This window comes from Pyxicephalus adspersus, chromosome 6 (assembly GCF_032062135.1).
Source record: "Pyxicephalus adspersus chromosome 6, UCB_Pads_2.0, whole genome shotgun sequence".
NCBI classification, from domain to species: domain Eukaryota; kingdom Metazoa; phylum Chordata; class Amphibia; order Anura; family Pyxicephalidae; genus Pyxicephalus; species Pyxicephalus adspersus.
Genome location: NC_092863.1, coordinates 92,719,908 through 92,745,522, shown reverse-complemented (window position 1 = coordinate 92,745,522; position 25,615 = coordinate 92,719,908). Strand labels below are relative to the sequence as shown.

The window sequence follows — 25,615 nt, the reverse complement described above, 5'->3', positions numbered from 1 at the left end:
GGGGGGGGGGTCTCAGTTCCCCACCTTTTAACATTTGCAAGTCCTCCTAAAGTATTATACATACTGTCTAGACAAAGAAGTCTTTATTGAGATAGCCGATTTGAATACATAGATTTGTATTTCCTAGGCTTCATTAGGGGGAAAAAATTAAAAATAAAATTTACCTTTTTACACCCTCAGATATTCACCCAAAATATAACTGACAAAGTATGCTGGTTATAATTATAACATGATATCACAGGGTAATAAGGAATTGTAAAGCTCAAAGTGAATATTTGTGTTGATTTTTTTCATTGTCTGCAGAGAAAATAAAACCCATTTGTGCAAATTGTTATCATCATTAGGGCAAAACTTAACAGGACAGAGGTATTTCCAAAAGTTTGTAATAGCTAAAATTTTCAATTTGCTTTGCTAACATTTGATGTCATGCAGTAAATGTAAACATCATCCAGATCATCCATTGTGATCGCTAGGACAGAATGGGGATTATTCTGGAAAGGAAATATTTTTTATTTGTGATCTTATAAGAACCATAGTGTTCACATTCTCCTCTACAGTGTTCCAATGGAGTGGTCTCTATCAGTACCTGGAAGACTGGGAGCGGATTCATTTAGCACTGCACGCCGGCTGGCACTCACAGTAGGAAGTTCCAGCAAATCGGCACCACCTCCGCTTGTATTTATCTCATTTTATTCTTACACCATATAAGCTTATCCTTACTTTTTACTTGATAACACAATCCCTGTATGACCCTAATTTCTACCATCTATATATACCGCGTCTTGCAGATCCTCTGACGAAGCCAAACGGGCAAAATGCGTTGGGGTACGAGACGTTATCTTTTGACACTATACCTTTATTATATCCAGGGATAATTATGTGTAGTACGTAGGTTCAACACTCCACCCTCTTCCTTGAACCTAACTTATGTTATATTATGTATTATATGGTGTTAATTCAATTCACTCAATACAAACCTAGATTTGCCACAAAACCCCCGGTATCCACTTTCTTTGTTATTCTTTATTATTATTTTATATATATATATATATATATATATATATATATATAGTTCTGTTTGTCAACCTCATAGACATCAATAAAATCAGCTGGGACCCACAGTAGTCCTGGCTGGGGACCCATATGGTTACAATAATAAATGGTGATTCTGCCATGTACATGCTCATGCACTTCCAGTCGGAGGGTGACAATTATCTGTCCCCGTGTCCCAACTATGCTCACCCAGGCTTTCAAGATCAAGTCCTCTAAGCTATCGCGTAAGATCATCACACAGACATTGTCCAATGTTGTCACCAAAAGGAAACCTGCTCTGAGCAATGGCAATGGCATCACTGGAGTGCATGTACACAGGAAATAGCTGCAGAGAATAAAAAAACTGAAATGCAACAAATGATTAAACAAACATAAAAACAAAACTTTTTTATTACAAAAATGGCAAATGTTTACCTCATTCAATTAGATTTACTTTAAAACACGAATGTCACTGATTTTTTAAACATGAGGATATTTCCTAGCAATGCATGTTGGAATATCTTGTAACAAGCAGGCTGTGAATGGCTAGGATTCTTTTCATCTTTAGATTTTACGCTTTTTCCAGTCTGGCTCAGTGTCTGGTTCGTCTTCTTCAGAGTCCACCTCCGCAAACACGGCCTTGGGCTGCGTCCTACAAAACACAGAAAAAATTGCAGAAAATGAGGTGTAAGAATGAGGATAATGACTTTATATACTGTAGGAGTGGGCTACAGCTTGGCTGCATTGCTCTTCCAATGGGATTACAAAACAATAGAGGGGAACAGAATAATTCCTACAGATGGAAAGCTAAATAGGAATCAGAGGAGACACCACAGTTCATCATTTTTTGTGCCAGATATGAAACGTTTTCAAAGTTTTATTATCATTGTACTGAATGCAACAAATCAGAAACCTTTTATTCCAGGTTGGACTACTTGGACAGACTTCTGATAGGTCACAACAAATGGGCAAATGGATCTGTTCTTTCCACGGTGGATTTGATGCATAAGAAGTGAAATAATTATTTTACTACCTCAAAGCCACTGATCGAATCCCAGAATCTACGATGTCTTCAAGTTCTAAGGCAGGTAGTAGAGTGTAACTATTTAATGTACAGCGCTATGTAATATGTTGGCGCTATATAAATCCTGTTTAATATTACCTAAACCTTGAAACTAAGAATGATGCAGGTTCTTTATTGCAGAAAGAACAGGCGATGTCTCTTCTACACTGATATAACCTTACCTGCCTGATCGCAATTTTTTAAACACAGTCACCTGTCCCAATTTCTTTGCAGGTTCTTTCTTCTCCTCCTTTTTGTGGTTTTGATCTTTGCCTTAATTGATTGTTAGTACTGGAATGTGGTAACATTTAGTTCATTCAGTCCCCACAGCCACAGGAAAAGCTGGATATCCCTGCATGCGCACCCCAATGTTGAGCTGAGCATACGCAGCATTTTTTGACAGAACAAGACAACGGTCAGCCAGGTAAGAATGTTTGTTGGAGAATATTGTTTATTGCAGTCTGTCTGATCACAAAACTTTAAGTACATCAAATGCTGTTGGTAAGCCTAGACAACTCCTGCATCAGACTCCATGCTAAATGAGTTGTGCAAAAAAACAAGGGAGCTGGCAGTAAGGTCTATATAAAAATTTGGCTCAGTGAACTTTTACATAACAGTGGGTTGACCAACTGAGCAACTGTGAAGGGTGGGAGACCACAATGTCAGGAGAGCCTGAAAAATGTAAAACTTCAGACAGCTTGTGTGGACCTGACCTCTAGGAATGCTTATTGGGAAGGTATCCCTACTTCCAGTTCAAGACACACAACAGGAAGAGAGAAAAAAATGTCTCTTTTTGATTTTCACTGTCCCATTGGAAAATTTTATATATTTCAATTCTTCACATAATTTCCCATTACTTTTTGTGACTATAAAAATAGCAAGAGAGCAAAGGTAAGAATAAAGAACAGGAATGAGAGCAAAAAAAAAACTATTAACAAAAACTTTACACTATTGAGAATACTTAAGTGTTAGGAACTTCTGGGCAGGGTCCTCTCCTCCTATGTCACAGTTTGTTATTTGCAACCCCTATTTAATGTGCAGTGCTGCGTAATATGTTGGCGCTATATAAATGCTGTTTATTAATAAATAATAATAATAATAAGAACCCAAGTGACCCAGGATCCTGAATTAGGCCAGCTGATGCTATGAATAAGATTAGAGACTAGATGTAGTCATGGGTCAATTAAAATAGAATAAATTGTGGTTTGTGTGTCACTAAGCCAAAAATTTACCAGTGAGTAAAAAGAAAATCAGTCACAGTTATGACTTCAGCAGCTGGCATCTGAGCCCCGGCAGAATGAATACATATCACAGAGGACCAACACAGTCATAAATACAAAACAGCCTGAGATAGGGATCGAGTTTGTGACTCATCAGAAAAACTGTGTGACCCTGCAAATCAATAGACTTGTTTATGTCGAATTGGAAAACCTTTTCAAAGCTGAACATAGGACAAACAACCGAATATGCAGATTTAATGCACATATGGGAGATATTTTACCTGCAAAAGAATCTGTTATTCTGGTTATCTAGTCCTGAGATCTATAGAGTGCCATCACACAGCACAACCCTGTATGACAAGGCAAGAGACTGCTTTTTTTCTGCAGCAGTTAAGTAACACTTAGAGGTCTTGATCTTTTCCAAACCTGTGCTGGGCAGTTAAGGTAAAGCAGCAGACTTTCCCTATCCTTGTTACTCCATGAACATTGCAGCGCTACCTATTGGTTCCTTGTGCTGCTTTGGCCTGTACCAGCCTACTGTACATTGCATTGCAGGATGCTGATCTCGGGTACTTACACTGTTTTGATGTAGGAACAGATTCTAAGCTTAAAATTCCTTGAAAAGGAATTTAGTATATCCCCTATTTAATGTACAGCGCTGCATAATATGTTGGCGCTATATAAATCCTGTTTAATATTAATACTACTACTAATAATAATATTAATAATAAAGGTATATACACTTGGCAAGTGGCAATGAATATGAAGAACCTAAAGAGTTAGTAATAACATTTTTTTTTAGTTTATATGCTTGCTTTTGCCTATATGACCACATTGGGCAGCACGGTGGCTTAGAGGTAAGCACTATGGTCTTTGCAGCACTAGATCCTAGATTTGAATATCGGCCAGAGCACTATGGAGTTTGCGGGTTCTCCTTGTGTTTGCATGTGTTTTCTTCCAGGTACTTTTCCTTCCACATTCAGTTAGGTTAATTAGCTTCCCCCAAAAATTACCTTAGACTGTGTGAAAGACATATATGACTATGGTAGACACATTAGATTGTGAGCCCCTTTGAGTGACAGCTAATTACATGACTATGGGCTTGGTAAATATGTTGGCGCTATATAAATACTGGATAATAATAAAAATATGGCCCTATGACAAATGAAAACTCCTTGGGTTATCTGTATGTCAGACAGGGCAGATAGCATCCCCAATTAGATGAAATCAATGACAGAATAAGTCACTTAAATGGTGTAGCCTTTTCAGTAAGGTATTACCAATATACCAAATCTCTGTCTATACAATTGTACTTGGATATATGAGGCAGTAATGCACAGACTGCATGGTGCAGGAAACACTGCATATACATGTGACAACCATAAAATGTTTTTCTCTGTTTAACATATGAATAAGTACTCACACTGAAGGAAGGTATGTAAAGCAAGGAATAAATATGCAAAAACATATAAAAAAATCAAGATCTAATCCTGGGAGGAAAGCTTATGCCTCCAATTCAGTACAGTATATATTCTTCTAGGTATAGGGAAGCGGCATTGTTACATATTTTTCCCCCTCCTCTAACCTCTAATCTGGTGATTCAAAAAGGCCTAATTGAAATTCAAGTTTAAAGAAGCTAAATGCATAAATCAGATATTGCAAGTCTTGCAGTTAGTTTCTTTTAGAAAACGAACAAAGCGTGAGTAGAAATGCATTACCTACCCTGCTAGCATACTGCAGAAAAGGACCCTTGCTCTTAGTATGGAAGCCATAATCTCTCTGCAATGGTCTGATACACCAGACCATTGCAACCAGCAATCATGTTCCCCACTTATTAGAAAGCTCTAATTCTGACTCAGTGGGGGGGCCTGTGGCACCTCTGCAGACAGAGAAAGAGAGACAAGCACCCATCATCTAGGGTTTCTCTAAATATTAAAGTTAGCATCATCTAGATTACATAGATAAATAAATGGATAGACAGATTATGTTAACATACAGACAGGATTAGATAGACATGAAGATTATTAGATATACATTAGATTAGGGAGATAAATAGATGGATCAGATGAGCGCACATATCTTTGACACCCCTCACACTTGTAAGAACTATAACATCACAGCAGCAAGGACACAAAGGTAATTTGGTCTGAGTGGCTCCTCTGAACTTCATACTCTGAATATTAAGTTACACCCATGACACCTGCAATATTACTGCCATGAAAGATTTAATAGACACTGATCCCGGGAGGGCTGCCGTCCCACACGTGGGCCGATTGCATTACAGGCTCTTGTTAAGAGCCGTAGCCAGGGGGAAAAGGGACTCGGCCTTGAAGTGGGCAGGATACTAGCCTGCAATGCTATTAGCTTACACAGAAGGAGATACATATATTTATGTGTGTGCATGTCAGCCGGGCAGAACAATAGCTAAAAGCATGTGAACTTGACAGCTATTGTCAGACATGGTAAATGTGACTAAATAAACGCACATCAATTCTACATGAACAGTCATTTAAACCCTTGTTTAGTGACTACATGTCTACGTGTGGGTGAACATGTGGAGTCCTTGTATAGATTTAGCAAAAAAACATGTAAGCAGAAATTTATTTGCTTTGGGAAAGTAAACAAAATAGTGGACATTGCAGAAATTGCAGAAATGTACGGATTGTTGAGTTGAGAAACATTTTTAAATTTTACAGCTATACTCAAGGAATAGAGTTGTGAGATGATAGCTATGCATACATGTGAACTATAGCAACAAATGCCAACATTTCTAAATAAAATCCGGGAGAAGAACTACCAATGAGCACTCTCTGACAAAGAACACATACCGGAAGAGAAGGGTTACACCTAATCACTTGGCATTCAGAAAGTTTGACAACTAAAAGTCCCCAAGCCTGTAGGGGAAGTATTATGATCTGGGGTGCCTTTAGGGGTGGAGTTATGATTTGAGGTGCATCTGGGGAGAGTGTTATGATATGGGGGTTTGTTTGGGCAGAGTTAGGATCTGGGGTGCCTGTAGGGGCAGTGGTATGATCTAGGGTGCTTGTGGAGGCAGTGGTATGAACTGTGATTGCCTGTAGGGGCAGTGGTATGATTTGGGGTGGCTGTGGGGGCAGTGTTATTATCTGAGGTGCATGCAGGGGCACAGTGTTATGATCTGGCGTGCCTGTGGGGGGCAGTGTTATGATCTGGGGTTACTTCAGTTGGTCGTGTCTGTGTTCAGAAGCTATGTGCCCAAAAAATGACTACCTCAATAAACTCAATGTCCAGGTTTTTCCATTAAGGAATTTTTTTCTTCCCCGATGGCACGGGCATATTTCATGATTGCCAGGATTCATCAGGCTCAAATTGTGAAAGTGCTTTAGGGATCATTTTCACACATGGATTGGCCTCCAGTCCAGATCTGGATGGAAGACCAATCTTGGATAGAAATGTAGCGACATTGCAAAAGCTATTAAAACAATACCATGATGAATGGATGCTGTAATCAACACTACGGACAATCCAATGAAATATTAGCATTGTATGACTTTTTTGGGCTGCAATGTAATTACAGCATTGGTAAAATTACATTTTTATTTCACATGCTGTTTTTGGGAAAAAAAATTAGAATCCTCAATTCTTCAGCAGAGATTGCGTGACCAGCTGATGTGGGATCCAGGCACTGCAGTTTCTTCAAGACAGAATATAATAATAGTAGGATATACTTACGTGGAATATGCTGGTGCAACCCAGTATGGGTTCTGTTCTGCATCTTTGGCATGACGAAGGATGGCTTCCCTCGCGTTACTGTCATCGGTCTTGTCCAGGGCGATGTTTTTCACAATGAAGGATGACAGGGTGCCCCCATGGGTGCCCACACGTCCACCACGACCTGCAACATCACAGCAACACGTCATTAAAGCGGAACTATAAAATGACACAATCATGTAAATTAATCAAAAGGAATATTCACACAAAGGTGATCCATGTAAATATAAATATAATATTCTGCTTATTTAGCAGTAGTGGAATCATAACCCATATGTTACACAAACTACACTGAAACTCAGTACATGGCTTCCAAGGTCACGTTATCTGCTCATTGAAAACTCTAAATTGTCGAATAAAGGATCTGTCATACCTGACAATAAGGGTTTGAGCAACAACAGAACCAGCAGGCTACGGACCTATACCTTGAGCTTGTGGGTTACCTAAAATCTAGAATCATTTGTGCTTTTTTATGAAATTTTGTTCTACGTAGGAAATGTTATATTTCATAGCATTTTAACAGAGGGACTGTTTAGTTTATATGGGGCATTCCGCCATATCCTGTATTGTTTTCTTATCTCATCAATCACCAAGTCATAGGCATAGGGACTATGGCTCCCTTCCCTTGTAATAATGAATGCTTACCAGCTTGGCTGAGCTGTATGAAAGTTAGATAAACAGCTCTATATTTAAAGCTTTATATGGGCTATATAATCCAGCAATTTTGAAATTACAATTGCCCACTGGAATAGAAAAAGAAATCTGTATAGCCACCAATCGTTAGACTAAAATAAGGAATAACCGTCCTGTTCTTTGAAAATGTGCATGCTATGTGGGCTACCATGGGACCCAAAGAAGAAGACTGACTACACAGGGATTTATGCAGTAGCAATATCACTTAAAATTAATAAATGAGAAAAAGTTATACTAAAAAGTTTGCTAACGTCTATTATATTTTGTATCACTCTAGTAACTGCCTTCCAGAGATTAAAGAAAGGGCATTGCCAATAGCAATGTTTTTGCTATCACACTCTACATTAATATGAAACTGGTCCAAGGAACAATATATTTCTAAGGGTTTTGTTCAAATGTTTTGTTTTCCAAAATCTTCGCAGAGAAAAATACTATCAGAAAACACGGCTAAGTGATTCAGGATGGTCAACGTTTAGTTGTGAACCTTTTCCGGGTTTTGTACTATACATACACAACTTTGTTTGCTTTTTTTTCTTTTGCACACACAGATATCCAAATTTCTCCTGCAGCAGAACCTGATATACCAATGATATGTGCCATGTGGACCCCAGGCAGTGGCATGACAGAAACTTGGTTCATTTACCCACCTCTGATAATGCAAATACCAATACCTAAATAAATAGTTATTTATGATCAATACTTGTATAAACAATTACATGCTTTTGCTTTAGGTTCAGTCATAAGTCAAAACTAAAGTTTATCTCTTCAACCCAACAGCCAAACAAAAGTTTTTGTTAAGCCCAGTGTAGCAGCCCTGTATATAGTGCCATACACCTGCAAAGCAAAACTGAAAAATATGAGAAGGGGCTATTAATACTATTAGCTTTGCCTTGGAACTATGCCATGAAGAGGATGAGTGCGAGTGTCAGACTCCGGGGGCTCTACAACTTTGCTGTGACTCACAGCAATGAACATGGCTATTCATAGCCTAGTAATTGCAGACATCTCTATTAAGGCATTCTTTTGAACACTCGCTTCCTCTGTGACACATTGGCACTTGGCATCAAAGAGTATAGCAGATCTAGGATTACGTATCTGTTTTGGTAGGACAAGCACGTTCTCCCTTCTCGTGCCTGGCCAATGGAGTTGAATTGCATAATTCATGTTGCTGTAACCACAAATGTCAGGGAGTTCAACAATGACCAAAAGGTCCATCAGTCAGGTCACTGGGAGCATCAATTGTCTGACCATTGTGGGCAGGGTTTATTATCTGTCTCCATAATATCATGCCTGACTAATACATCTTCACATTATATGGGGAAGATCTTAAAATGGTCACTCTTGACATTTGATACTAGTTTAATAGAGTGCAGTGCTGGGTTTATGGGTTTATTTACCACCAGAAATGTTATTTGCAAAGGATTTGAAAATTTTCCTTATGTTTGTGTGGGTTGAGTTTTCCGGGTTGCTTTGGTGAAAACACATAAGCAAGTTAAATAGATTCAGCTCAAATTTATCCCGGTTGTGTGTATGACGAGGAAGGGAAAAAAAATGTTAAGGTCCCTCAGGGGTGGGTGCAGAAAAGAATAAAGCTTTGTATTCTGTGAGGTAGATGAATAGAGGGGTAACTAAAAGACCTGGACCTGTTACAGAGCTAGGTTGTAAGACAACCTGTTTGGTGACCAAAAGCTTAACAATAAAAAAAAAATGTGTATCAGCAGAACCCCAAAACCACTGCTGACCTAGAAGAAAGTCAAAAATTCTTATAAAGCATGCTCCAAACTTCATATATGTTGGACTGAAAAATAAATTGCATGTCCAATACATTTAAGAAGCAAAGATTAATTGTTTCTGATAAGTACAACCAACATAAACATGTTGTTTTATGTTGGATAAAATGGAACATGCATAATGGATTTCAATGCAAAGCAACATAAAAAGATCTGCAATGCACCAAAGATAAGAAATCTAAATTAGTTTTGAGTTCAACTGTAAACCAACCCCCATCTACCCCAAAAAATGCCATATTTTTGGACTTTGCACCAGAATCTAGTACTACCACATGTTGACCTGATGAAGACTACCCACTGTTTTTATTTTCTGTAAAGTTGAAGCTTTGTTATACTTTAAAACTGAACACTTGTCACCCAAAGGTTGCAAATTCACTTAGTTGCATCAAAAGCCTTTAAAACTGTACTCCAGACAATATTTAAATACCTTTACACTAGGTGGACTCCCCAAATGCAAGTGCAGCATTGTTTGGGATGATACAAAAGGAGTATAACATACCTTATCTCTGCACAGAACCAGCCCGCTGAGGTCTCTTCATAAGCGTCTCCTGCTTGGTTGGTTTGACCACTGACGTCATCTTATTCAGTGCTAGTCTATATGCTTTGCACAGCACAGGATGATCCAATGCCCTGCCCGAAAACTAGACCATTGTGTTCAATCATCCTCTAATTGATGGAAGACTATTCAAAATACCCACTGTGGAAAGTTAGAATTTACAAAAGAACTACCATAGGTCAATATGGTGCCCTGGAGAGGAAAATTCATCTAAAGCCATTATCTGACCTCCTGGTGCCTAATATCTTATATACAGATTTTGCTAGAGTACAGGTTTACTTTAAGCAGTACTGCAAGTATCTGCACAGTAGGACTGCACACAGGAGCAGATCTGACCACTTCTGTTTATTCTGACCTTCGTCCATGTGTGATATATGTTGTGGACCTGCTGTATGTCATCGTACCTTTCACCACCAAGACTCAGGTTACATCATAAGCAAAGCACTTCACCATGCTAGGAAAAGCTTATCAGATTTCCGGCACATACTTGCCACACAGCAAGTGCATTTCAGGGAAGAAATTGAGTGCAGTCAGCAAATGACGTATGAATGAAACAAATAATACATGGAAATCCCAGAAATATAGACAGGAAACTTTAAAAGAATAAATGATGAAATAATCTACGCACCAATCCTTCACTGACTGATATCATGTGTTGCTGATCTTCAAATACATTAAATCACACATTACAGGCAGATCAACAGAATGTTAGGGTCATAAGAACTAATAGAATCTTGCGATTTTCCAGGGGGCAACACATGATCGTAAAGCTCCCCAATTTTCTTTAAAGTTGAAAGCTTTGTTATACTTTAAAACTGAACACTTGCCACACAAAGCTTGCAAATTCACTTAGTTTGCATCAAAAGTCTGAACTCCAGGCAAAAATATTTTATATCCTTGCACTAGTTGGACTCCCCCAATGCAAGTGCAGCATTGTTTGGGATTATACACGAGTAGTATAACATACCTTATCCAGGCACCGAACCAATCCTCGGAGGCTTCTTCTTAAGCGTCCCTGCTTGGTTTGTCTGGCCACTGGCGTTATCTCATCCAGTGCTAGTCTATATTGTTTGCACAGCACAGGATGATCCAATGCCCTGCCCGAAAACTAGACCATTGTATTCCATCATCTCCTAACAGATGAAAACTATTCAAAACCCCTACTGTAGAAGGATAGAATTTACAAAAGAACTTCCATAGGTCATCATGGTGCCCTGTAGAGTACAATCATCTAACGTCATTATCAGACCGCCTGGTGTCTAGTATCTTATATACATGGAGTTCAACTTTACTATCTCTGACACTGCCTTTTCAAAGTAGCAGTGTAATTAGCACGGTGCTGCACATTCCCTTTGCGACCTCAGCAGGTCCACCCAAAGGGGACATCGTGCAGAAGAATAGAGGGTGTATGCAAGACCAGTGTAGTAATGAGAGGTCAGGAAACCTACTAAAGACAACATGGACAGGTAATGTGCAGCCACCAAGCAGGGGGGTCTTCTTACTAGATTTGGGATATTTAGTATTCCCAGGATCTAGCTGGAAGACTTGTAAAAGCGCTTGTGCATTTAGTGCTTTGTTTGTAGATAAGGTTAAAATACATTACTTTAACGCTAAACCCCAAGCAAACAGCTAAATACACATAATAAATACATATCATGGGGAGGTTTTACCTCCCAAATGATTTGTTTTTATGTCCATTTACTCCCGATATGTACATTTCTGCCTAGTTCGGGAAACCAAAGTGTAAAGAACACAATGGCCATTTATAATAATAAAAAAAAAAAATCAGTTTTCACCTTTTTTCATCCTTTGGTGCTGTTGATCAGATGCAGATACTTTTTTCCTAGCAATGCTGCATGCCATTTCCCAGAGTGAAAATCACAATTTTAGTGACACCAGTAGACCCAACCTGTGTAATGTGCATTGGCAAAGCATGTAACAAGGTGACAACTGAGGAAAGCTGTTTTTCAGACAAAAGCTTTAATTTTTTTAAATAGTTTATTATATTTAAAGTTTAAAGCTTAAATGGGACCAGTGATTGAGTATACATCTACTTTAAAGCATGCAAGAAACGTGACAGTACAGGAAAAGTTACTTTCAAGTGAACACGGAAGTGGCAACCCAAAAATAGGCACTTACTAGTAATACACCATACTTTCCCTTTAAGCAAAATTGAACCAATCATGATATATTGGAGTATGCAAATTTCCAAAATAAATATTACACTTGCATTTGTAAGTCAAAGAGCGGGTTCTAACTGCCGCTGAACTCAACACAGCTGCCAAAAGTTCATTTGTCATGTTGGTGACATCCCAATGGTCAAAGGGGTGCTTTTCAAAACAAAAGGTGCAAAAATGTGCTAACATATGTCTTTGTGAAGAAGGAATGTGCAGTGACTGGATGAACAATGCAAAAAATGTCTAAAAGAGAGTTTAATATAAACAGCACACAAGGCTGCAGAGGGGAAAAATGCACCTGATATACTTTAGATCTGTCACTGCCAGGAAAAAGGTTACCAAGAACTGGTAACTGCATAGTTAATAATAGAACTGTTCTCTCTGTCTATATGTGGCCACGTCCATGGATTTGTTCCAGCCGCATGAAAATTTTACATGTGAAAGTGCATCTGTCATTATGAATGAGCATTTTACTTTCAATAATGCATTAAAAATATCTATAGGTCACACTCAAGCTATTCGTGCTGATGGGATTGTGCACAGCTCAGAATAAAAGAAAAGTAACAGTAAACAAATTAATGAACACAGCTAAAAGGCAAATACATATTTTGATTTAAAGAGCAATCATTGGAACACAGAAGGTCATGAGATCTACCCAGACCTGCTGAATGACGGGAATGTAGAATGTATGTGAATGAAGAGTGCCAATACTTTTCTAAAGAAAAAAAAACATTAAACTTCATTATATATATATATATATATATATATAGTTACCTTGTGCTGGTATGTAGTGTAATATTTGCACTACCACAAGGCGTGGTAAGGTGAATCTCATGATTGGTGTAATATGGAAGCTTTTTTTTTGAAAAGCACCCCAACGCATCACCAGTGCACTGCACTACACCCCACGCACTATAGCATGTCACTGACAACAGTACTAGTCCGATTTTTGGACTGCCGTGGTGCTTCGGCCATTAAAATATTAGGGTGCCGTGAACATGTGTCCATGCATATGATTTGCACCAGTGCATATGTATGATTAGGACCTAAGCTTACTCTAAAGTGCTTTTAAACTCAAGTGAAATATTTTGTGTAGCCTATATTGATTGTATCCGGAGACAGCATAACAAATTATAGCTGTACAGACTGCATTGTTCAGTTCTATGTAGTAAGGAGGGAGAAGGATGAGCAGGAGGCACCTGGTTGCATTCTTCTCCATAGAATTGAACAATGGTAACTGTATTGTTTAGTGGTGTGTTGGGGTGGATTGCTATATATACTAGATTTTCACCTAAATCGATTATGATGTTCATCTCAGGCGATAATCATCTATTCTGGGAATACAGCTTTGCTTTGCACCAGATATGCTTAGACCCCAGCAGTGTTATATGGTTTGTCCCACACCCTCTCAATTTTGCTGGACAACTTGACATACATACAGTAAAAACAAAAATAAAGGTAAGAAAATGGAGAACAATATACTAAACATTTTTATTACTGTTAATAAACCCAGAATATACTTTTTTCACTATTGTGGTCCTTTAAGATTTTAAGTCCACTTTAAGAAATGTCTTGCTTGTGGATGCCATTCTTCCCATGATCAGTGTTAGAGGGCATGAACTGGTCAGTCTGTTTGTTAATAATCTGTCAACTCTAATAACACTAGACTGTGGTGTAGACCCTACAAAGCGGTATCATTCTCTCACAGCTGTCAAGCATCAATTTGGCTGATAGAGCAGGTGAAACATTCATAAAACCTTACCTTACAGGCTGTTCTGTTTGGCAGTGCAAAGAATTCCTGGCTTTTGTCTTCTGCAATTAAATGTAAGCCCTGTTTATTTGTAGTTATTCTCTAGAGCTTACAGAAAGCCATGTTTTTCAAGTATATTTGAAAGACATAGTCATTTTGTTTAAGGGTTTACTATTCAGGAAACTTCTCCTGTAACTAGTCATGAAGGTTTAAAAGAAACAGTTACCTTCCTTTTGCTACGTGTTGCAAGGAACTGCCATAACTATTCCGTAAATTTGACAATCATGGTTTCTGGTTAATAAAGGTAGCCCCACAAGGTCAGCTGATGATTTACAGGGGGGAAACCTAATAAAAATTGCATGAAATTAATTTCCTCCAAATAATACTGCTGTCCGACCCTCTAGCCAATGCTTTATCCAAGTGTTTGGGACCAGTGTTTCAGAATCAGAGGGTTCAGAGGGTCCTCCTCACCTCCCCCCAAAGACGCCAAAGAGAATGGTTCTAGGCACGCAGGTTGAAGGCACCTGGTTTGAGTGTGAGTCCCTATTTTCTATACAAATATCTATCTTGCTTGTGTCATAGTGCTTCAAAGTACTTCCAACCAGGACACTTTGCTGGAACCATCATCTCTGGTTTATTGGATCAAGTCTGTGGGTCTTACATACCATGTAAAGTACCTTGTTTAGTTCCTTCATACTTCCAATGCTTTTTCCGAGTGGACTCTTCTTACCAGTATCTTGTGTGCCCTGTGCTTTCTCATTCTACCCATGTTAAAATTAGTAATATATTTTCAGGGGAGCTGCCATAGTCCACCTAAGACTACGTGTAGATTACCAACTGATGAATGTAGTTATAGGTTTCAGTTATAAGTTTTATCTTAATACAGGCATGTCATGTCAGCAGCGAGGCCTGGTTAATTTGTCAAGTTCTGGTATTTTTTTTTGTTATATCTATAGTCTCACAGGGAAGTGGCAAGCTAATTTTAGTTTGCATAGTACCCAGACATTTCCACCAGTAGGCCCTCACCCGTGTCGTGACCTTAACACGGGACACTATATGTGTACATTTTCTTGAACTTGGCCATATAAACGTATCCAGCCTCCTTTTTTCCTTCCATACTTTTTCTACCTTATTTTTCAATTCATAACCCCTCCATCCTATGTCCCTCTTCTTTTACCATTCCTTCCCCCTCTTTCATTTTTTAACTACAATACCTTTTTTATTCCCACCTTTTAAAATATAAGTTAAAAAAGTTCATAGTTTGTAGAAGTTTAGAGATTTATTTTGGTGCCTTGAAACATCGTGTACCCAATTTCCACACGGGCTGTATGTTTCTCTGTTTTTGTACATTTAATATTGGTATGCACCACCTAACAAGTAAAATTCTATTGGAGTTTTATTGGCTTTTGTTAACCCTTTACGGTATTTTTGAATAGGTTTAACAAGATGTAGTTATTCCCTTTTGTGTGTGTGTTACTAACACACTGGGTCAGAAATGTTCTGCTAGTTTCTTGTTTTGAATATATTTGATATTGTTATGAATTGAAGAAGTTTTTAGTGTTTTAAACCCTTGCTGATTGGAATTTCCCAATTGTACTGTTTCCCATGGCTATTTTGTTATTCCTTTTTATAAAATATTATTAAATATATTTAACCTTAATATTGGTATGTAGCCCCAGGAGGCCCCCGCAATATATATAAGTAATGCTGCTTACTCATTTCAGTCTAAAATGTGTTTTAACCAGAATACTAATAACTATCTCTTCTGTTATTGCACTTTGCAATTAGCTTGATCTCCGCCATTCCACTTTCTTTCTTTTAAGATACAGAAGAAGAAAAAAAAATTACTTTTTATATAGGGGTTATTAGACATACTGATGCTTTACATGATTTTTTTTAAAGCAAAGCTGCATGATTTGAAGGGGATGTTTAGTTAGGATGGGCAGGGTGTGCAGTATGTAAATCTCTGCTTAGGATCACAGAGTGGACAGACAGAACAAGAGCACTTTCTGTACGGTGCAATACCACATCCGCTTCTTGGTGACCCGACCAATATTCTTCTGCCTCAGGCAACATACAGAAGACAAAGGATCGTTGTCATCTATAAGTTCCTTTAGCTCAATGGTTATACTCAGTATGTTTCAAGTTAAATTATAAAGAAACTTCATAAACAGGAAGGGCCAGCCATATACGAAGTAAAGAAAATCTTCAGTCAACAAAAAGAAATACTGAAGTGCTAGGAATTATTGTTATTACCATTGCTCAGTTTGTTTCTATCTGTATGCAATTCTCTTTTTGCAAATTTTAATGGGATTTTCAGGAAAGAAATGGACTTGAGCCCTTTTGCAAGGCACAGTTTGTAATCCTTGACCATGAAAAATTCCCAACCCCCATACATGCAAAGCTTTCTATTAGTCTAGATGGAGAAAGAAATATCCTTTTTTTCCTAAGCAATTAGTTATGTGAATGAAGGAACAGCAAATATGTTTTTGCATTAAACCTCTGATCTTTGGCCAGCAAAACAGGATGCTCAGGATTTCATGTTCTGCACAGCAAATCAGTTTACACAGCATGTTGGCCCAGTGTAGTCAATGGCTCCTATTTTAATTCACTACCTGCATTTATTTCTCCTATTATTGTCAGGGCCAAGTACCATTAAAAATGTATAAAATATTTTATTTATTAAAAAAATTCCTGCTCCTGCTGTAAAAAAAACTAAAATATGCATACAGTAAATCAGTTAAAGACTTGCCACTTAGACTTTCTTAACTGAAACATCTATATAGGGAAATCCATAATAAATTTGCTGTGTTAGTTTTGTAAAGCAGATATGTTGAATACTTTGTTTAATTCTTACGGTACTAACACTAAATACATCTGGTTTAGGAGGAGAAAAGTAGCCTCCATGTTTCTTTTAGGAAACCAAGTCCAACTTTTAGGAAACCAAGGTATTAAAAATGAAAATTACCTTTACAACCTCAATTACCATAAACAGTGTTCATTTGATTGTATGGGTCCAGTTCTTTTTCCTCTTGGTGTAAAGTGTAGGAGGGTCCTTTACTGATGATTTGGACTCTTCCACTGGCTAAATTCTCACTGGGCCCAAAAAGAGGAGGTGTCACAATGTGAGGAGCGCCAAAAGCCTCAGCAGTGAAGAGCAACTAGTTACCACTGTTCTCCCCCAATGGAGGAACTACTGAGGGTTATGCGACAACAGATTTAAGTATTTTCAGGATTTCTTTTAATGAAAAAACATATCAGACAGATGGGGAAAGAGAAATTGTTTTTTTTTTGTATTGTAAAGAGTTGAACTTTAGGAAGGCTCTGCTTAACTTTTCAAAAGCAAATCAAATGAGTTAACAGTTATTTAAGCAGTGAAAAAAAATTATTTACCTGGCCCAGCTACCGGAGGCTCTGGTTTATGAGATTTCATCGGGTCTAGCCTATCCTTCTCAAGTTGCTTTCTCGTACTTCTCTGTCGAGGTTCTCTGAACATAGGAAGAGCGTGTGCTATTGGAGGAAAGAACAGAACACATTAGCTGAGCTGGAAACAATCTCTTCACTTTTTGTATACAGAAGGATGGAGATGTAGCAGAAAATATATTCCCTGACCTTTCATCCAGAACACAGTGAATCAGAAGTAAAGCATATCTTACATGTACCTACTGTAACACGATCATTCAGCCAAATTAATCTGGATTTCCTGCACAAACAATTGGTCTACAATCTTGGCCATAGAAGCAATGTTACTTAGGCAGGATTTCCCCAGTATAACTCTACTTAGCAGGCTAAAAACTGCACAACATCACAGTGTCACTGAAGCAAAGAGGAACATGAGAGCACAGCCAGCTCGGAGTCTCGAGATTTAGGCGGTAATTCCACCCAGTTCTGAAAATGTATCATGATGAATTACCACTAAAACTAAAATGCAAGCTGCTTTTCATAAAGCTATTTAAGAAAGAAATTAGGGCATACAGCTAAATTTCCTGTGGCCAGGGCAGCATAGTAGAGGTGTCCTGCAATGTGACAATCAGAGATGTTCTCCATGTCCAAGTCATGTAGACCTTTATCCCTGGAACATCGATGGTCCAAATATAGACTTCAACAGACTGGAGTGGGATATGGTAACTATGATCAATTTAAAGGATTATATTTAGGATTTTGATCTTTTTTGTTTCTTGGTAACTCCCTTAAATTAAAAAGGAGACAAAAGCTATTCTAACTATATTCTAGCTGTATTTTTTTGTTTTAGTTGGAGATGGTTAAAATCCATTTGCTTGCTGCCTTTTTGGGAAGATATCATTTTACTTCCTGTACCAAAGACAGGACAGAGGTGAGAGATTTCTCCAATGGACGTTTTCCGCTCCACCTCTAGTTCCAGTGATAATCATAACATTTTGAGTCTATTGTCACTTTTTTCACAGTATCTAAGATCATGAGAGACAAACTCCCCAACATCAAAGCAGCAAGTGAAAAAATAAAAGTTTAAATACTTCCATACTTTAGCCAGTAAAAATGATCTAATTCTGGTGACCACAACATGACAAAATTAATTTACAGTGATATAATTGATAGTTTAAAGGGAAAAATGCAGAAATCTAACAGACTTGATAAGCAGCTCATTGAGGAACTAAAAGTAGTTTGTAAAGTTATAAAAAAAAACTCAGAACAGGCTGATGAGCTCACAGGACAGGCTGATGACACTGCTGCTAATTGCAATGCTTTGTATTTTTTAAGCCACCAACTAACCAGCATGAATCTCAAGACACAAACAGTAGGAGATTCACCAAACATATAAAACTGTATACAATAAGATATGATACCAAATATATCGTAAAATAGATTTTGTGTCTAAATACACACACTACAAAATTAATTTTGTCCTAGCCCAACAAAGCTTCCTAACTGTTGTAATAGTCATGTTTCTAGGGCAGCAAGGTAGAAGGAATGGACCCTTTTGTGTGTCTCTAGATAAACGATGAGCAGTCTAGAGGTTTTCAGCAGTAAATTGTTTTCAGTGGTGCATCACAAGATCCTCCTTAGCTCAGATAACACACAGCCATCATCTTTGACATGGCAAACCAGTGGAATTGGTCTGTTTTGTGCACTTGTGAATTGCCAGGAATCCAAAGTCTTTAGTTGTCAGATGCAATTGCAGAACTGCTTTGGTTGCTGAAACTCTTCCGCTGTTCATCTGCAGTGTTTGGAAGGGGAAGCATGTGAGCCACAAAGTTTTTTTTTTCCTTAAAACATTTAAGCGTGTGCATTAGTAGTAACTGGATTTGGGACATGTCTATATATGCATGACCCTTTAAACGTACTGCAGTCGAAATCCATTATTCTCTTGCACTTGGTCCGCCTACCCACTCAAAGTTCTGTCTAGGAGATTATGCTTTCAGGAAGATTTAGCTTATGCTTCAGTCCCACCAGGCCCACCTCCCCATTTCTGCTTGATGCTTCAGATTGTGAATGGGACCATTGGCATTAACGGATATAGTGCATAGAATTGCAACATGAACATTCTGACTATGGCTGTATGGGATGGGTCCAAAAAATCTGGGGCTTGCACATTAGTACTAAATGGATTTGGGAAAGGTCTAGATGCACATGAGCCTTTAAATGTACTTTAAAATTGAACTCCAGTCAAAATCAATTCTCCTCTTGCACCTGGTCCTCCTCCCCACTAAAAGTTCTGTTTAGGGGATGAAGCTTTCAGAAAGACTTAACTTATGCTACACTTTCACTATGCTGGGCCTCCTCATTGCTGCTTGATGCTCCAGATTGTGCATAGGACCTTGGCGTTACCCTGTACAGTGCAAGACTCACAGGCTTGCACTGAAGAGGATAACATCAGCAGTCTAACTGGCAAGCAAGGGCTGCTTGGGATGGGTCCAACAAATCAGAAAAAAAGATCATGGCAGCTGCAGGATTGTAGCGTAAGGGACAGCCGATGTTCATTCTTCAATTAAACAAACCTTCCTGCATGTTTGCAGTCTTCTGTATAGAGTACACTAAGCTGCACATGAACAGCTCAGTGTATGATCCCGGCAAAGTTCAACAATACCAGTAGATCCACTTCTTCAGGAGGGGAGATTTCTCATGATTTTGAATGTAAGTGATAAAATTGTATTGGTTTAATTTTTTTTTACATTTTGTTAATATGTGATTGAATTTTCATTCATTGTATGCAATTTTGAAATGATATATATGTTTTTAACCATAGAAACAAAATCCTCCCAAAGAAGTGGACCAGATCCACGAAATGCGTAGAGGGGATGATTCATGAACAAGTGGTTTGCATGTCTTGCTGTATTATTGCTTGTTTTTAATATTTATATTAAAAATTTTAAATGTTACTGGTATTGTTGAATTTTACAACTGTTAAGTTACTTTGCAACATAATCATGTATATGTGTGTATGTGTGTATATATATATATATATATATATATATATATATATATATATACACACACACACACACACATATACTGCCTTTAAAGTCTCCCATTTTTGTTTTTCTACTATTTGTTAATTTTCGCATGTGGCGGGTGTAATTTTGCTGGATTAAAGGTGAGAAATTCTACACAGAAATAATTTTACACATCTACCTGATGGGGAGATTCCCTGTGCACTTTGGTGTGACTTTGGACATGCCTGCCGTAAGAGGACTGGGTGAAGATGCTTAGCCCACAACATAGAGATGACCGACGAGTTTAAGCAGGTCCCAGTCCTTCTGCAATAAAAAGACTACTTGCATCTTTTTATATTGCATGTTTAGTTGCACTTTAGTTATGAAATTGTCTCACAGCAGCTATAGCACTGTGTTGAGATAATGTTTAAAGCTGTTGGCCTGAGAGAGATCTAAAGCTTGTGACCAAGAGTAAATGTATGTTGGCAACGCTGCATCTAAAACCCAAAAAAAGCAAGTTTTCTGTGCTTTGTGTGTAATACTGAACTTTTGTTGCTGCATGTAAAAGCAGGCTGCATGACAATTACAAGGCATTCTCTGCAATTTTCCCCTGCGAAAGTTCTTGGTGGTCTTCTCTATGTGTTTTATACTGATCTGAACATCAACATGTGTTACAATTTTCACAGCCACTGCCAATATCCATCTGTCACATCCTGCCAAAATGCGGTTTACCGCTGTCTACCTGCCATATTCAATTTCAGGGAAGAAACAACGGCAGAGAGCATTGAGGTTCAGGTTGCAAACTTTAAACATTGTTGTGACTGTAGAAATAGAGTTAAGTGGGAACCCCGCTGGTAGAGAAAGACAGTAGACAGAGCGTAGCAATGCTTGCTGTAGCAGCTGGTAAAACCTGTATATTTTAATGCAGCTTTGCTGATTAAAATGCAGTTCATCAGGAAGTTTTGTGTATTTAAAGATTATTCAATTTGAGTTTAATTGGTTTGTGCTGCCAGCTAGAACTACTTTAAGTTTCAATAATTTCTCAAGCAGGTCTGCGCACTTCTGGATTGTATTTAGGGTAATGCTCTTTTTAACTTAGAAGATCACTGGGCCACATGGTTCTACTTAGATATTGGGAAAGAAAACATTTAATACAGAAAATGGGCAGACACAGCTCAGTTTACTGCAGTAAATGAAGGGCAAACAGAGGTTTCGGATCAGGAAGCGCAGCTGGGAGATTTCAGTGAAATATAAAAGAGCTGGCTGCAAGACGTTCTGGGAAACCTCTACGAAAAGAAATGTATTGGCTGCCAGTCCTAATCTGAAAATGCTCACTACCTGGCTAAGAAATTACTGCTAGCATCGGTGGCCCTTGCTCCTAAACAAAAAAAAATAAGAAAATCACAAATGCATTAAAAAAAAAAGTATTTAAAGTATTGGGTTCTACTTTTTATCATTTCCATAATATTGTTCAATGCCACTTTCAGTTCTCTATTCTCTGTGCCTGCAATATAACACTGCAAGAATAGGAAAACTATTCTAGGCTGGAAGATTCAGCTTTGTAATGAGTGGTATTCAATAAACAGAACTTAAGTAACTTACTGAATATATGTAGATGTATGAATTGGCCTTTTTAATACACCAGGATATTTATAAAGCATTGGGATAGCCTTGCACTGGCAATACCACTACTTAAAAAAAAGAATACTACACATTTGTAATAAAATGTGCTTAGCACTGAAGAAGAGCACAAAGCACATTCGGAAAGCTCAGTCAAACTATTCCTCTAAAATGAAGGGCTGAAGAAATAAAATAGAACAAAAGAAAAATCCCAGTCATGTGACCCAAAAAGTTATTTAACCGGCGTTTTCTCCAATTATGGGTTTTTCTTTTCTACATGCGGCAGTAAGAAACTCTATAGGCCAAAGGGCATTTTCATGGGACATAAAATTCAAACTAACTTTGTAGTTTATACTGTATATATCTGCATTATCTGTTCTCCAATATAAAATGTCCACCCAAGCAGTAACAGAAAGATGAATCCATTATTAAGTATGTCATGATGTAAGAGAATATGTATTACACTATTGCATGGCAAAAATTCTATTGAGGACAAATAACTCGGCAACCTTCCTTGGATCAAGGTGCCATCATATGTCATGGTTTGTGCAATATATTGAATAATTACAAGTTTCATATTAAAGACAAAACTAGAACCTGATCAAGATTTGCAACCTGCAACAGAATTTTTTTGGAGTACAATTCTTGTTCACCAGGTTATTACATCTACCAGCTTTATATAAATTAAGATTTAGAATTTATATTCCGAATCATTAGGCCCACAGTAAAAACTAAATAACCCTGATTCACCTTTCTAAAATGTTGCCTTATTCATTTTTGATGCATGATGCTTCTAACAACATTTTTGGGGTACTAAGTCCTTAAAACATAACATTTCAGCAGAACAAATGGTCTGCTGTCAACGTTCTAATTTTCTATGGTCAAGTTCTATCAAATATCTGCCTTTAGTATCAGATAATCTATCCTGAGGATTCAAACTTGGTTCTATATTCAGTTCTCACTAATGAAATGTAATTTAGGTTTATAACATAACAATAAGGCCATGTAACTAGAAACACATGTCTAGATATCGGTGCTATACATGTGGTTGGAAGGGTTTATATATATATATAAAGTAATTCTGACCAACTGCTACAGAACTTACAGCTACAGCTATCTTATATCTCCCAAATGGCCTTTGTATTAATAGGCAAATCATGCAGCTCCTCCACAGGTTACACTAGCCTGGTGTTGAAACATGCCAATATGTCAAATAAATGATTCATCACATTTTGTTCTGCATTGCAACATATTGGGCCTAATTTATTAAAGCTCTCCAAGGCTCGAGAAGATAGACCATCATCAGTGAACTTGGGTGATCCAGCAAACCTGGAAAGGATTTCTTATAGCCATTTGCTATTTGTTAGCAAATGTTTTCAATCCTGGACCAGATCCATTCCAGGTTTTTTGGATCACCCAGCTTGACTGATGAAAGTGTATCCTCTGCAGTCTTAGGGAGCTTTACAGTGACAACCATTGAAGTGGGTTGAAAATGGACACAAGCAGGAAGCCTTTTGTCTGGATGATGGTTGTAGGAGTTGGGAACATTCCCTGAAATGTAACCCCCTCAATGAATGGTGACTAGTCAGGCACTAATACATAGGCATGCGCCTCTCCAGGTCGGCATTTCTGCTGATAAGACAAGGTCTTACTTTCTAGAAATGGCAAAAAACAGGTACAGGTATGCGTCTACTTTCAGCAGTTTCTAGTGAGAAAATCAAAAATACATTAACATTGCTACTATCTTGTCTCTGGTCTTTCTCTGCCTTTCATTTTTTTTTTAACTTCAGTTTAAATAAATACATGCATACAGGAATAATATATACTTACGGGTGATAATGTAATCCTGGGTAAGAGTGCCAGATTGACGCGATTTTCTTTGTGTCTTAACCACGCATAATTTTGCTCCCCTGGTAAAATAATACATATAATAAATACGCATGTAAACACATAGCAAATGCAAGCTTCCAAAGCACAGCTTTTGTTTAAAAAAATTATATTAGTACTACATACTACTACTACTACAAAATAACTGCAGTGGTGAGTAGTAGACGGAACCAAGACTGAACAAACATAAAATATGTTTTAAAGGTTTCCCTTTATTAAAAAATAATCTTTCACGTCGTCTGGGGGATATATACATGTCCCGGGCGTTCCAAGTTATCTTTGCTTGTTATCTTTGTTTTAAATACAAAAGATTTGTATTTCAGTTTTGAAGCAAATATCTGAAAAAAACTTTCATCTAATACTTTTCAACTTTTCCTGATAAATTGCCTACCCTTACTGCATAAAGCCATGAAAGACCCCACAAAATACAATTGTAAACTATTCTCATAATTTGGTAGAATAAAAATTCTCAAAGTAAATATAACATCCAGAGTTTATCCAAACCCGATCCATAAATGTTCCATAAACCAGAGGGGGGTTTTTTTTTTGGCTACTCATATTTCAAATAAAATAGAATTTAGTCATACCAGTACATTCAAAAATAAGATATATAGACACAAATACCAAAGATGCACATTATGGACCGCCCTTTTTAATGCATTCAAATCATGCAATATTGGGGACGGTACCTTTTTGTACTAGACATAAATATCTGATATGGTGCTTGAGTGTGGGCATATTTGTATCAGCCCTGGTCATATGTAATTGGAAACCTTTGTATTGAACAGTTAGGGTCTTTCCCGACGCGTTTTGCCTAAGTGGCTTCCTCAGAAGAGTTTGAGACATATTCTGGTACAGAAAGAAATTTTGTAAACCCAATTTGTTATTGATTGTCCCCCTCCTGTGGCACACCTATTACAACAACCTAAGCAACACCTAAATCAATAACGATTTTATGCAAGATACATCAGCAAACAACTAGTCTGCCAAGATTGACACATTTTGCACCGACAAAGTGGGTTTACAAAATCCTAATCCGAACTAGAATATAAATTGCAAACTCTCCCGACGAAAAAAGAGACCCTAACTCCTAAATACAAGGATTTCCAATTACGTATAACCAGGGCTGATACAAATATGCCCACACTCAAGCGCCACATTAGATATTTATGTCTAGTACAAAAAAGTACTGCACCCAATATTGTATGATTTGTATGCATTAAAAAGGGCAGTCTATTAAGTGCACCTTTGGTATTTGTGTCTATATATATCTTTCTTATTTTTGAATGTACTGTTATGACTGAATTCTGTTTTAATTGAAATATAAGTAGACAAAAAAAACTTTCTTTTTGATCATCACTCAACATTACAATAATTTATCACAACTTAGACACATCTCCCTACTATGCCACATGCCATGGCCTAGGGAACCTGCCATATCCATAGACACAGTAGAAGAAGATACTTATTCCACATTCTTTGCATAGGAAAAAATCTTTTCTATATAACTCTCCCATATACTGGCTGGAGGAGGCATTTGACATCTTTTAATAGGTTGCACTATTATCAGTTATGTTGCTTTTAGCAGTTTGTGAACTAACGAATACCTCTACCTTTGCTATGGAGGAGAGGAGGAGGTGTTCAATGGTCATAACAATATTTAGGTC

The 25,615-nt window shown here is 37.7% G+C and overlaps 1 protein-coding gene across 1 annotated transcript in view; it reads right to left on the bottom strand.

The window, feature by feature from the left end:
- Positions 1-1,414: 1,414 nt before the first annotated feature.
- Positions 1,415-25,615, bottom strand: part of WDR70 (WD repeat domain 70) — a 181,728-nt gene continuing 157,527 nt past the window's right edge. Inside the window, exons 15-18 of the mRNA XM_072416611.1 lie at positions 23,892-23,971; positions 17,425-17,541; positions 7,027-7,189; positions 1,415-1,684 (exon numbers count right to left, since the gene is read on the bottom strand). Coding sequence (XP_072272712.1) covers positions 1,597-1,684; positions 7,027-7,189; positions 17,425-17,541; positions 23,892-23,971 — 448 coding nt within the window. The 3' untranslated portion in view covers positions 1,415-1,596. The remainder of the gene's footprint in view (positions 1,685-7,026; positions 7,190-17,424; positions 17,542-23,891; positions 23,972-25,615) is intronic.